This window comes from Nestor notabilis, unplaced genomic scaffold (genome assembly GCF_000696875.1).
Source record: "Nestor notabilis isolate BGI_N333 unplaced genomic scaffold, ASM69687v1 scaffold24535, whole genome shotgun sequence".
NCBI classification, from domain to species: Eukaryota; Metazoa; Chordata; class Aves; order Psittaciformes; family Psittacidae; genus Nestor; species Nestor notabilis.
Window position 1 is genome coordinate 1 of NW_009928239.1, and position 15,324 is coordinate 15,324.

The 15,324-nt window shown below is 42.5% G+C and overlaps 1 protein-coding gene across 1 annotated transcript; it reads left to right on the forward strand.

Moving 5' to 3' along the window:
• Positions 1–2,238: 2,238 nt before the first annotated feature.
• Positions 2,239–10,363, forward strand: ZC4H2 (zinc finger, C4H2 domain containing). The gene is made up of 5 exons (XM_010014427.1): positions 2,239–2,410; positions 6,707–6,878; positions 8,118–8,290; positions 8,977–9,139; positions 10,250–10,363. Exons 1-5 carry the CDS (start codon positions 2,358–2,360, stop codon positions 10,361–10,363), a joined length of 675 nt encoding a protein of 224 aa, XP_010012729.1. The 5' UTR covers positions 2,239–2,357.
• Positions 10,364–15,324: the final 4,961 nt, after the last annotated feature.

Consider the following 15,324-nt stretch of genomic DNA (forward strand, 5'->3'; position numbering starts at 1 on the left):
CTTGAGGCTGTTACCTCTTGTCCTATCACTTTGTCTGCTGAAAGTTACACTGATAAAATATTGAGAAATTTGGCAGCAATGGCAGAAGCAGCACATAAAGGACCATATTCTCCAGTCATGGGGAGAAAAAAGGATCCTACGTTACCAAAACCAGAGAGTTGAGAGCCAAGAGCACAAACAGCAAAGAAGATTCACAGTACTTCAAAGGCAGCATAGGGAAGAGATCACTAGAAAATGGATTGCCACGGAGAGCAAGAGAATAGTAAAGAGTGGATTGGAGAACACAGGTAAACTAAAAGGGGTGGGGGAGCAAACCTGCCAATCCATGCTTAATGAAAACTAATCCTTTTTGCTATGAAAACATCCAATTTTTAAAATAAATAAGGGTCTGATACTGGAGTCTGCAATCATTCCAAATTCCCATGTACTCCACTAGGAATTAAAAGCATTTTTGTAGATGAGTAAGGCTGTTATTACAGGGGGGAAATGAGCAGAAAGCTGCAATGCACCGGTCCTGATGTCATCCCTGAGTGCTGAAAGTTTTTATGACTGACCTGGTTTCTGGATCATTCGTTTGCACTGGTCAGTGAAAGCAGGACAAACTGCATCTCTGGGGAGTTTCAGCTTCTCACTGCCTGGCACAGGGGCTGACCCACATTATAGAACATAGATCACTCAATGTCATTTGTGTAGGAAAGCTAAAATCCCGCTGATAAGACATTTGTTGCCTCAGTTCCACCACCCCAACAGCTCACACTGGCTGCTTACTACCTTCCCGGGCACAGCTATTCACACGAGGGGGACCACTTGCCCTTTAGTCTGCAACTGCAGATGCAACTGGCTCAAGACATTCAGTTCTACGACCATAAGCCCCAGCTCAAGCAGATCTACCACATGCCATGTAAATATGTCCACATTGTCTTGCATTCAGTGTCTTCTGCATTCCTCAAAACACTCACCATTGCTCTCCTCTGCATTCTGTCCATTTTTAACATGACACCAGCAAGTTTGATCGGTGCTGAGTAACAGCACTAAGTACTTCCAGTGCCTTCCAGATAACATCTCTGTTACATTCCGGAATAATTACCCTGTTTTCATCAGCCTCCCACTACCGACGGATGAGTGGTCTGCTATAGTCACTAAGACTATGGCACTGCTGCTTGTACACTGGTAACACACAGAAGTCTGTATTTGCAGAATCCAGTTTCCCTACTGACTGCCTAGACCTTGAGCTTAACTTCCATTCTAATGTGCTGACCCTTCAGCCCAGCATGACCATCAGAGCTGGTAAATCCCAGGGTAAATGACTGGGCACACAAGTGAAGGACCATGGATTTAGGTGCCTCAGGGCAGATCATGGAAGAGACCATGTGTTGAGATATAACTGTTATCTTCATAAATTTAACCTCAGTGCTTAGCTTAGTACATTACAGAAACCAAAGGAAAGACCAAGTGGCCACTTTCCCCAATCCAGCAGTTTTATTTGCATTCTGGCTTTCTTTTCCATAGTTACAAGTGCTATGTATAGCAGCAGAAATAAAAAAAAAAGAAAAACCTAAAGAACAAAATACATCTTTTCTGAACTCCAGACACAGCCACATCACTCAGAGCACCTACTAGCAAACTGTGCTGTAGTAATAATGGCTACAGCATGCCTTTGTGTCAGAAACATTTTTAATCAAAATTGTGAACTCATTCAACTGTCTCTTACCAAATCAAATCATATTAAATAATTTTAATGAAATGCAAAACTCTGCACAGATCTCAGGAGGAAGCTTCCTGCTCTTTTTATCATAGAATCACATCATAGAATGGTTTGGGTTGGAAGGGATCTTAAAGCTCATCCAGTTCCAACCTCCTGCCACGGAGATGAACACTTGCTGCTCCACCAGGTTGCTCCAAGCTCTGTCCAACCTGGCCGTGAACGCTGCCAGGGATGGGGGACCCACAGCTTCTCTGGGCACCCTGTGCCAGTGTCCCACCACCCTCACAAGGGAGAATTTCTTCCTAATGTCTAATCTAAATCTCCCTTCTGTCAGTTTAAACCAGTTTTCGTACTCCCAACAACCCCTGACACAATGAGGTGTGACAAACTGATTTAAAGTGTAGTTGCAGGAAGAAGGGCAGGAAAGCTCTGCTCTGCATTGTGGGTGTTGTAGTCTTTCTGCTGCCTAGCTGCCTCCCCAGCAGTAGGAGGCTGGACTCCAAGTCCCAGAGCTCCCACCAGAGCCCACCGCACAGGCTCAGAGCCCATATGCCAGGAGGGGGTGACTACATTGTGTCTATTGTATGTTTTTTCTTTTTTCCCCCTGGCATTTTGTACATTCCACGGGAGGTTTAAATCGGGAGTGAAGAGCATGGCAGATGAGCAAGAAATTATGTGTAAACTCGAGAGCATCAAGGAGATCAGGTATGTTTGCTTTGTGCCGCATCAGTTTAGATGAAGCAGCTTTTTCCTCGGGGTGCAGAGGAGTTGCATCGATCTGAAAGTAGCTATTGTGCTACCGAGGGAAAGAAAAGCACCGCTGGGCTTCGTGGTAAGAGCCGAGCATACATTTCCCTAAGTAGGGAAGGAGCCTCTGCTGCTGGGAATCGCCGCTGGAACGCGCAGTGAAGGGCGGCAGTGGCCGTGCATTTCCAGAGCAGTGGACCCCAGTGATAACAGGAGGAGCGCAGGGTGGGAAGGACGCAGCACCCCGCGCAGCCGGGGGAGTGGTGCCGGGCCGCGGTGTCCTTTTTAAAGCCCTTTGAATTATCATTTCTTATTCCGGAGGCGCTCTGGCATAAATCCATTATTCTGCCCCCCTCACTCGCTGGGAAAGGGAGGGGAAAGGAAGGGGATGGCACGGGAAGCAGAGCACGGCACCGAAAGCCGAGGACCGAGGGCGGCCGGTGTCGGGAGGGCGGCGGACACCGGTTCACCGTTGCCCTGGGGCCGTGGCCTGCGAGGGAGGGGACGTGGGACTGATGGTGGCCCCCGCACGGTGAGTCGCAGGGTGCGTTCAACGAGGGGCCCGGCCTTTGGCTTAGCTTTAGGAAGGGCTCAGGGCACCGACACTCACGTAAGGCCTGAGCTGCCTGCGTTTAGCAGGAATCCGGGAGGCAAAGCACGTTACAAAGGAAGTGAGGGCAGCGGGTTTGGATGTAGCCGGTAGGTGCAAGGCGTGCAGACAGTGGGTCACCCCACACCAGGAGGGTTTTGGGACATGGCAGCTAGCGAGCGGCTATGGAGGAGAGAGGCTCTGCCACCAGCAGCGTGTGCGGTGGGCACAGAGACTGCTGGCAGGGAACAGCACCCCTAAGCAGCACGGTTTACCCACAGAAAAGGTGAATTAGGCAGCAGTGTATGGGCCCCAGCGTTCCTCTCAACGTACCACAAAAGGGAATAAAGATCAAGCAAAAACTTTTCTGTGTCTAACATCTCAAAGCTGTTTAGAAAGAGATGGGACAACACGTTTTGCAGAGCAAGAACAATGCTTTTGTACTCAACTGTTAGGCAGGCTCTGATTTAAAATACAGATCTAACTATGGGCTACTACAGTTCATGGTCCAACTATTATAACAGTTAACATAAATATCTCATGAAATTATCTTTTCAGAGAGAGTGGTGTCCTGTATTTGGAAATCTATGGTGCATTCGGTGTTCTGGTAATATATTCAAAGGTGATACATAAACTGCAACTAAGACATTTCTGCTGTTGGTTTGTAGCATAAGGTGCCGTAAAGGTGATGTTACTGGCTTTAGTGTACAATGAAAGTTTCTAGAATGTATTTTAAAGTAAAAAGAAATAGTCAAAAAGGCAATCCTATTTGCAACATTGATGTCAAGTCTGAGTTGCCTTTAACAAAGTCTGATCAAATAAACCTATTTTTTCATCCCCAAATCTCTCAAAAGGAGCTTGCAATCGATGAAGCATTTACTTCAAAATGAACATGAGAATTTCTTGTTTACAGGCACACCTTCGAGAGATTTGGCAGGCTTAATTTTCATCTGTATTCCATGTATTATCCTACAGGCAGAGAGGGAAAAAGCCCTCACAATCAAAATCAGAGAAATTACCTATCCATGTTGTTGATCTCTATCACTTAATTAAAGGCAGCTCAGCAAGGCTTTTGAAGGAATTCGGGAATCTGAATTTGAAGACCTGTATCTATATCTATATCTATACATACATACATACATACATATAATTTATAGTCAATGGAATACTGCTGTCAGTAAGCACTTGTATATGCCCACAATCCAAACATATCTGCACGTGCTAATTTATAGGTATTAAGTAGTTTCACAGAAATAACCCCAGTCATAAAATTAAGCAAATACTTAAAGACTGGACCTCAGTGTTCTGCCTGGGAGGAGGTAAAGAATGAGAGTGAACTTAACTGATGGCAGATGCTCATTTCACTGCTTAATGCCCTCCTGGGGTGCACTTAGTGGCTACTCTCATCAATACAGTGTACGAACTTAAATAGACGGGTAAAGAATACGAGGGCAGAATTGATTAGCAGTCTAGAAATCACACAGTTTCTGTTTCAAAACATTACTGGATATTGCCTCATGTTAACAGGAGGAGTTCTAACTTGTGTGCACTTTTTCTTTCCTAGTATCAAAAGTTAATCATTTGGACTGAAATAATCCCCTGCAACTCATTTGCTGGGGAACAATTTGGCAGAACACAGCAGACAGTGACTCATAACAGTGAGGAAACTGATCAATTTGCACTGTCTTAGGTGAATGAATGCCACAAATACAGAGAGAAGAAACAGGGAGGAAACTGGGGACAAATACTTCCAGTTTCAGTAATCAAAGCTGCCATTACTAAATGAATGTTTTATGTAAATGGGAACAGTGAGACATGATGAAAACAAGCGTAGATGGTTGGATGGTACTTCTTAGTGGGATATTGCTGCATTTGAAATGGAACGTAGAGAGGATCTCCTTTACTGGTTTATGTTCAATATTATGTCCAGTCAGGCTAGTATATGCCATTGGCTAGTACATGACAGAACACTGCCAATGACATTAAACATTACAACGTTGTAGCTACATACTTGAATTCCATCTACATTCCAAGCTTCTTCCGCACTTCCTTCATAAAACTTTTACTAGTTGACTTATTATTCCATCAGCTGGTTTTTGCTGTAATGGTGAGATAAGGATTTTTCAGAACAAGTATGATACAAAGCAGTTTCAGAAAGAGCCTTTGGGGACTGGGAATGGAAACAGTTTGTAACGGGAACAGATGCCCCACAAAGGTTTAGAAATCTCCTTTTCTAGAAACAGGTGATAGATGAGCTCCCCCCAGGGGGCTCAGTGCCTTCTGCTTCCATTAAAAACCTCAGAACTGTGTTGCTTGCTTCTATAGCAGCAAGTCTGGGCCTAGGGGGAATGGAAGTTACACACCCAGTTCTAGGATCAAGGTGAAATCCCTGTGCTGGGATTTCATCGCTAGTCTGATAGGCAGCTTCCTATAACCTACAGACTGCATTCCATAGTCAGCTTTGCTGCTTACAGTGAATTTCAATCAAACTTACCCACGTTGCACTGGGATGGGAATAGGATATTTAAATATGAGTGGAAACCTCTTCTTCCCCACCTCCCTCTTCCATCACGCCTATAGGAAGACTTCTGTGTTATTGAGTAGTGCGCTTGGAAACCGGTATGGATCTGTCTGTGCTAGGTGACTAAAAAAGAATGCTACATGCTTGTTTCACACAAAGCAAAGCAAGGAGTCCTACAACTCTTCGTTACATGCCTGAAATGCAACAATGCAGCCACTTTTAAGAAACATTTAAGTGTTGTTGACACATTGGTTACCCAGTATCATGTTCTAACTTCCCGTACAAGAAAAATAACTAAGGCTTCTTCATTAACTAGATCACAGGAACAAGAACAGTTTGTTTGTTCTTTTCAGCAGCTTGGATGAGTGTGGAATCACACTCCTGCTGAAACTGTCTGATGACTGAAACTCACACTCCTTAATAACTAGCTTTGAAGAGAGAGATAAGGGCTGCGTCACAACATTTTTGCTATGGAACTAGGGATTTGCACAAATGAAAAAGATATTAAAATGCAGGATATGGGCAGAAACATTTACAAACATGACAGGTACTAGATCTTAGCAAAGAACCAAGAGAATGCAGAGCTGCTTGCAGGTGAGATGTTGATGGCCAGTGTCATTTGAGTTTTCACTACTCTGATACGTAATTGCTCTAGAATTTTCTTTAACCTGACATTGAAGCTAGTATTTTAGCAGTTCAAATTAGTGTCCACATAGTTTTAGTCAGTGTATACGACCCTGTAATCACCTTCAGTTCATTTTACATTTCTCAGAATCCTGTGCTAAACCTCCCAGATCTTCTGGGTTTCTCTATTTTGGTTTAATCAGAGATAACTGATGCAGTAGAACTCTCACTGGTACCAATTCTCTGAATCTATAGCAACTGTTAAAGCCTGACAATGTTCTGTTAATTTCAGAATTCAGTATAAGAATTCTAATAGCACTGAAAAGCTCAGCAAAAGAGCTGGGATGAGAATTCAGCTCTTGTTACACCTCATCTTTTCTCAGACCTGTTTAGTCTTGCCCTTGTCTATTACCGCTGTTACCTCTCCCATCTATTCACATATAAAGTGACACCTCACAAAAATACATTGCAGTGACTTAACTGTTCTCTCTCTGTATTTTCACTTATTACTGGGATCCAGGAATAAGACTTTGCAGATGGAAAAAATAAAGGCACGACTGAAAGCAGAATTTGAAGCCCTGGAGTCTGAGGAGAGGCACCTGAAAGAGTACAAGCAGGAAATGGACCTGCTGCTGCAAGAGAAGATGGCCCACGTGGAGGAGCTGCGGCTGATCCATGCTGACATTAATGTGGTATGCAACAGTCCAGCTGTGGACAGCCCAAGAGTTGTAGATGAATCACTCCACAGGTTGTGCAATTGTGCACATCACTGGTTCAATAATCCAGACTCCACAGCATCATCCTGGCATCCTACAAAGCGGCAAAGTCTGTTCATCTCAGGATAACTGGTTTTTCCCTGTCTGAGTTGGGCAGGGTATTTCGTAATGTTGGCATATTAGCACCAAGAGGATAGATCACCAAGCCCACTGTAGCTACAGCTTTACCAGTAGCCACAGTAACATCACTCTGGCAGGCCCACAGAAGAATGTTCTTCCTTTATTTACCACCTCAAAATAGAGAACCTTTGGCAGCTAGGTGGGACTTCTGATTGGAGGGTCTTGGAAGAGAAGAGATTTTGGTAAAATACATACATACTCACTAAATTCTTAGTAAGAGCTGACCTTCATCACTGAGTGGAACCACCAAACATTTAAGAAGCACCAGCCTGAATGGAATTAACACAAGTAAGAGAAACCCAGTTTATGAACAAGGAAGACTGGGCAATTAGAGGGGCTAAATGGGGAATGCATTTTTAAACCAGCAGGTTTTATGTCATGTTAGGGCACTTACATGGCTGTACAGTGGTTTCCTGCTCTGAAGGTATCCATGCTTTGCACCAGCAGAAGAAAGCTCCCACACTGTAAGCAAGTACAAGCTACATGCTGGATGTGCAGACTGCATTTATTATCACTTGAACAGTCTGTTCCCCATCCCAGCTGCATAACCTCAGTCTCTGTTTCATTCTCCGCTCTTTTCCTGTCACGTTGTCTTCTTCTCTGCTTTACTGAAGTAAGAGAAGCAGAAACCTTTCCGTAGCTTGTTAGCTTCTAACCATTGGCGTTCAGATAGCTTAGAAATACAGAAAACTAGTTTATTCTGATTTCTTTTTTAATGTCCCCTGAGGGTTTCCCATAGCTCCTCACTTGCTGACTTACCTTGTAGCCTGTCTACCTGTTTTCTGTTTATCAGAAGGTCATATAGGTTGATTGCATCTTTTTAAAATGAAAATACATCTCATATGTCACTTTGAATTGCTTCTTCCTTGCCCAGTTTTCATCCTCCCAGTATCTTTACTTTTTGTTTTACTACTGCATAGTCTCCAATCTCTTCCAACTTGAGTGAGAAAAATCTCTTCTTTCTGATACAGTCTCTTGCTCAGAGAGCTATCAAAGGAAGGGTTCTTTAAAAGCATGCCCATACTTCTGTTTCAGATGGAGAATACTATCAAGCAGTCTGAGAACGACCTCAACAAGCTCCTGGAATCTACTCGTCGCCTGCATGAGGAGTACAAACCCCTGAAGGAGCACGTAGATGCTCTGCGGATGACTCTGGGATTGCAGAGGCTGCCAGATCTATGTGAGGAGGAAGAGAAACTGTCCCTTGAGTAAGTCTCCAAAGCAAAATTATCTGGCTTTATACCTTCTCTTGATTCTCCTGGTTATTCTGTCATTTTACTTGTGTTGGTTGGTGGGGGAGGGTGACAGAATTAGGTACTATTCAAAGAACAGTGTCCTTTGTTTTACAGATCAGTTTTAAATGCAAGGGATGTTTTAAGAAAGTGACATTTCTCTTAACACCCAGCACATTTGGCATCATTTTCACAGATACACAGTTTTAAAGATGCCTTTTGCATTTCTTCAGATATGCTCTTTTCCAATCCAAGCACCTTCAAACTACAAAGAACGTATTAATCTATTGCATATAAAAGTTATTCATTTTAAAAATAAAATATAACAACTAAGTTTGGCAGAGGCGCATCTAAATCTGTTGAAGATTAAGTATGTATGTTGTCTAATTGCCATCCTATTAGATTTATATGCAGTTGTACATCACGATACCTTAGAAGCTGAGTATCTGGAATCTGGCTGAAGTGTACAAATGCAGAGGAAAATACCACCAATTCTATTAATGAACTAGTCCAAGTGGTGTCTAAGCACAGGAAATTTGTCTTTAGTGGAAGAAGACGATAGGGAAATGTGATCCATTGTATTTAAACACAAAATATCCTTTACAAACTAATGGAATACTCCAGAAGGTGGTTATATTTTTATTTGGTTTCCTTTTGTCTAGCTACTTTGAAAAGCAGAAGGCGGAATGGCAGACAGAACCACAGGAGCCTCCCATCCCAGAGTCTCTGGCTGCAGCTGCAGCGGCTGCCCAGCAGCTGCAAGTGGCCAGGAAACAAGATACCAGACAGACAGCAACTTTCAGACAACAGCCCCCTCCAATGAAGGTCAGGACAGGGAACGTGCTGGGGTTTTGCTTTTGTCTTACGTTTATAAAGTTATCAATTTATGAAAAGGAAAAATGATGTGTCCTGATTCTGGTTTTTCCTGCAGTGATTCAGATCAAAATTAACCCCAGTAGACTTAAAGTAGTAGCACTGGTCATGAAGGGTTAAGGACAAGGCTCTGTATTATTTGACTCCTTTATGACTTTAAGAGTCTCCATCAGCAAGAGATATTGGCAATTCCCACTCCTCTTGTTTCATGTGGGAGAAAGGCATGAAAGAAGAAAAAATGCAGAGCAAAAGAACAACTAATAGCTGGGAGTTAATTCCAAAGAGGTTCATATTAGAGCAATGCACATATTTTATGAGGGAGAGTACTTACTGATGGTACAAATTGCCAGAAAAGGTGATTGTTTCTGCACTTCTTGGGATCTTCAAGTCAAGACTAACATATGAATTAATTTAACCCAACCACAGGCACTTAAGTGAGTTTTACTCAGCTCCTGCAGTCGGTAAAAACAGCTCAGTAATTCCACAGGGATATTCATCCCACCCAAGTTCCAAAGATTCACTGACTAAGGAGGCAAACTGACATAGGTACACTCCAAAGTTCTGTATTTACCACCTGGACTCACATCATCAGAAAGCCTTTCTGAAAGTAACATGCTGATGGAAGTTAAAGGGCTTAGTATGGAGCAAAGGGCAGAGTTCTACATCTTGTGTTAAATACGTGGAATTCATCTAATCACCCGCTCCTGCCTTGAATTCTGTGGCTCCACAGTTGGCCTTTACTGTAACTTCTCTGGCTCAGTTGTAAACATCTTTATGAAACTTTTAACACAAACCAGAATTCAATGTTAAAGTTACTGATCCACACCTGAACCACGTGTCTGCTGAGCTGTAGTTTCAATTCAATAAAATACACACTAAAATAGTGTTCTGCTTGGTCTAAAGTTACTGTACAATCCAGAGACCTGCATTGTATAGAATGGAGCCACTGGTTTCCCTTTGAAGGCAAGTGGCCTTAGTTATTTTTTTGTGTTCTGTGATACTCAATAACCTGTGTAACACCACGTGAATGTTTGTAACAAGAGCTGCAATGTTGCATTTCAGGCGTGTTTATCGTGTCACCAACAAATTCATCGGAACGCACCCATCTGCCCACTCTGCAAAGCAAAGAGCCGCTCCCGGAATCCCAAAAAGCCCAAGAGGAAACAGGATGAATGAAACCCAGAAGACTGACAAGCAAACACGTGACCCATTTCCAGTACCCTTCCAGTAGAACTGCAGATGTGGCCAGACTTTACTGACGTGCAGACTGAAGTATGACCGATCCCTTGTTTTCTATTTAATGCAATGTAAGCACAATGTTCCTATTCTGTCTTAATTTCCTTTCCAGTCCTTAGGATTTGGTTTTAGGAAAGTAAGTATTACTGGTGCTACGGTTTAACATTTCAACCATTCCATGTTTTGGACTCCTAAACAAAGTAGAATTCTTATGCAAGTATCCCAAATGCAAGGCTATTCCTATTGGCCAGATGTGGTTACCACAGATGCTTTTATGTTCTCTTTTTAAAAACAAATGTTACTAAAAGATTGAGACTATTTGAAGTGCTGAAATAACTGTCTACTTGTTTCACTAAAGAACAAGTTGTTTTCCAAGCTAGTAAGACCATAGGTTTGGGCATCCAGTAGAGCTCTTTTTATAAAGGAAATATTCAGGAGAAAAAAAAAGAAATTGATTATAAAGGAAATCAGTGCATTAAGGACACGTGAGTTTTGATTTACTGGAATTTGACTGTACCATTCCCTCCAACTTGACTTAAAATTTGAAAGTGGGATCAAGTTGCTGGCTGTGTGTGAAATTCTAAAAATGATGTAATCTGTGATGCTTTAACATCTTAATATCATCTTATTTTCATCAGTTAGAAAACTGATGAAGAACAAGGCTCAACTGTACTGTATTAGTGGTCCTTCCAGGCTCTATGGCCAACCGGCTCACTGTGGTTCTCTAGGAAACCTGTATGAGATATGCCACATCTCTATGCACACAGACTGCAACATCAGCCATTCTCACATCTTCTATTCCTAGTTTCCACAGCCAAAATCTCCCCTGGCAGACATATCCTCCACTGGAGCACAGGGAAGTTCCGTAACATGCACCAGGGACAGTGTCAGCTGCCTGGCTTTGGTGCCATTGTCCTCCCTCAACCAAAGCTTCCTATTTTTGTGTCTTTAAATAGGTCATTTTCAAGTAAGCTTTAGTTCAGCCCAGTTTTTTTTCTTGCTCAGTATGTGTGCCAAAAGAACCCTGACTAAATGATCCTCTAGACCACTCCCTCTGTCTGTGTCTTCCCTTTGTTTCACCTCATGCATCATCAGTTCCTTCAATGGGGAGGATGGCAGTGACCCAACTACAGAATCAGGGCTTAAAATTCACTCATTTCTGATCCCAGTTTTGTTACCACCTTTGTTGTCTAAATTGATCTCAAGTATTAAAGAATCTTTTCACTGACTTCAGGAGGCAGGGACTGTCTGTTTTCTTTTCCCTTTAGCCCAGGTCTTCCTCTACTGTTATGCTGGAGTGGTTATACCGAGAACTTTGCCTGAGGAACAGGGAAGCCCTGAGTCTCTGGTCAGAACTCTGCCAAATCCAAATCTCTACAAATGCAGATAAATCAGTTTTGCTGGGCAAATCACATACGTTGCTATTAATTTCCTAACTCCACCACAATGCACGAGTGTTTTATTGAATATAGTCCTATAATTCGTGCCAAGTTCAGGTGGTATTCTCCCATTTTAATGTTTCACAGCCACATAAACATCTATCAACAGCAGAGACATGCTTTCCATGCCCCTGAAGATACGTGAAGAGCAGATTCTACTGGCTGAATTACTGGGATTCAGCCTCTGAGATAGCAATAATGGAGGATAGTCTAACCCCATGCTCCAAGTGGCAGCACTGTGCTAACTATCCTTATACATGTTTCCTACACAAATACTGGATTCTACTTTTAAACGTCAGAGCGGCCACATGCTGTGTGCCCTGGTTCAAGCAATTCCTGTTGAGTTTCAGGGAAAATGCACACAGAGATAAAGGACAGCATATGGACTCCCCCAGCACGGATGCATGAGAGCAGCATACTTCAGTAGTTGAACATAAATGTAAGAAGTGGTGACAATGGAGAATGGGTGAATGGTCTGCAATGAAGTTGTGTGAATAGAGGATAGATGTGTAGAGACTTGAACTTACAGTTCTGAAATGGATAGGGTTAGCCGTAGCTGCTCTCATTTCGCTGTTAACTTTGCCAGGTTCTTTCTTTCTTGAGAGATCTCTAGAGCTCTGAACTGAAGGATGCACCATTTACTACTTTAGTATGGCAATTTTGTAGTTCTAATTTTTTAAACTAGTCCCTTGTGCCCTCGTGTTTAACAAGGTTTGCTTTTTTTAGAAGAAAAAGATGTGACTATGACATAACTGTTTCTATCAGCCATGTTCTTGTGTTTACAAATCTGTTTTCACATCCTTTACCAAGTTCTGCCATATGAATAGTGTGTGTTGCTGAGCATGAGTCTAACTGAATACGAGTCAACAGTTTGCCCTGGCAGCCAAAAGGGTCAACCATATCTCCTAGGGTGCATTGAGTTGGTTGAGGGAGGTGATTGTCCCTCTCTGCACTGCACTGGTGCAGCCTCAAGTACCGGGGGCAGTTTTGCACACCTTAATATAAGAAGGACAGGAAACTATTAGAGTGTGTCCAGAGGAAGAAAACCGAGATGGTGAAGGGTCTTGAGGGCAAGACTTATGAGGAACTGCTGGTGGACAGTCACTGGAACAGGCTTCCCAGGGAAGTGGTCACTGCACTGACCTGTCAGAGTTCAGGGAGCATCTGTCATAAAGTTTAGTGTTAGCTAATCCTGCAAGGAGCAGGAGTTGGACTTGATGATCCTTATATGTCCCTTCCAACTCAGGATATTCTATGATTCTAACTATTTCAAGGACACAAAATCAGTACTATGTATTAAGGGATTCTGGGGGTAGGGGCAGGGAGGAAAGCAGCATCTTTCATAGGGAACCAGTATTCTCCCTTTCTCTCACAGATTAATTAAGGAAGTTTCACTGAGGAACTCTTCTCATGACCGTCCCAGGCCCTTTTCTCCCAGGCACCTTTCTCAAGAGACTAGAGGATAATTGTGAAACAGTGATTTCTTGTTCTTCAGTCAGAGGAGGAAGGTGTCTGAGGTACAGTCCTTCCCAACACTCTGCAATTTTGCTCATGGAGGAACAGTGGGCTCTTCATTTGTACCTAAGATTCTTCGAAGACACTTCTTCACTTGGCTTAAATTCAGTCTTATTTGGGTTAAATTCTCCTAATAGCCACAAAGAGAACCTTCTCACAAAACTTTTACATTACTAAAGTCTGGTTTAACCTTGGCTTTGTCGTTCCCTTTTCAATGGGTATTCAAGTGGCAACAAAATCAGTGGGTTCTTCTGTTACAGATGGTTTCCAGGGTCTTTCCCTGGCTCTTAACTTGCCTCAAAGGACAATCCTGTTGTTTTGCAACCAAATGGCAAAAAAAATATCACAAGCCTCTTCCCCTGCCCCCTTGAGCACATGCTAAAAGAATGCCAACACTCTACTGTGCCTAAAGGCTTTGCTATAGACGTTTTCATAGCCAGGCTGGGGTAGATCAGTTGTTCAGACTTTAGTGACACGTTAGCTATAGGGAAAATGTAAGCCAAATGTTAAGACTTGCATTTCCTGAATTCAACGTTAGCTTTCTAATCAGGACACTGACTGACTGAACCTGCCAGTGGCTTCAAGTTACAGAACCTACTTTTGAAAGAAAGCATAGCCATCGATGTGTTCCTCTAGTACCAGACTATTCAAGAAATGAAGACTTTACTAGCACTTTAAATGAATAAAAGTGCTTTCCTTTATTTTACAGCTTTCTCATTCCTCTGACATACTTTTTCATTTTAGCATTTAGGCATTTTAGCAATATCTGTTGTTTTCACTGACTTCTGTGTTTTAAATATGTCACTCCTGTGCTCAGGAGGATTAACAGTGGCTACCTGTTTAAGTTGTCTGTACAGTTCTTTTTAATAAATGTTTGTTTCATGCCATGCTTTCTTCCTGCAGAGTATTTTCACATCTGTTATTTGCTTATGCTGCTGAGAAGCAGCCATATCCCAGTAGGTAAAAACCCAGCTCTTTCTTTTACAGGATGCAATTAGCCACAATTCTGTTCTATTTTTGTAGAAACTTTATGGAGAGAAATATGGGGAAACAAATATCCCTTCTAATGAGCCTTCAAAAATAGAAAAGGAGACAGCAAGGGAAGTTTTAACCCAGCCAAACTTCCCAGACACATTTCTGGAACACAAACCACTATGTGCTTATGCTCCAAGATTTCTGCATCTATGTAAGAGTCATAAAGAGTGTCTACTTCCCCAAACCAGGTACTTCTGAAACACACCCATCCTCTGCTACCACTGACTACTAACACTGGAACTGGGTAGTCTGCATGCATAAAAATACCTTATTTGCACGTGGAGGTGTCCAGTTGTGAAACTCAAACAGACCCAGAAAAATAACAAGGAAATCATGTCCCTGTTCAGCCATTGAAAGCTCTGACTGGGCATTTCTTTCAGTTTGTGACTGATTCACAGTGCCTCAGCTTGAACTAGTTCCCAGCCAATTTGAACTAATTCAAAACAAACCACTCTTAGGTGGGAACAAGTCTTGCTCAGACAGATTTCAGTTTAACGAGTCATATCCAACACCTTCTGTCAGGTGCTTGATTGCCAAGAGGCCAAAACCCAGATGTATTTTTCACAGTTCTTTACTACCTCCTGTTTTGTTTTGCTTTCTAAAGCAGGTAGAAGAGTTGATTCTACAGAGGTTTTCTCCAAGAGGTCTGCAGCATCTCAGTTCTGATAGTTTGCTGTTCTGATCAAGCAGACTCAAGTTGCATTTCCAGTGGTTTAAGCTTCAAATATAATTCCAACTAACATAAAGATCATTAAAAACATAGTCTCATTGGTGACACAAGCCTCATTTAATTCAGCCAGACGCAAGTACAGTCATCTATATTGAACCTCTGAGTAATTGGCAAAACCTGCACATTTCTGCGTCCATTTTCCTGGAAAACTACTGCCCTCTGAATCCTTATTTCCAGCTTTT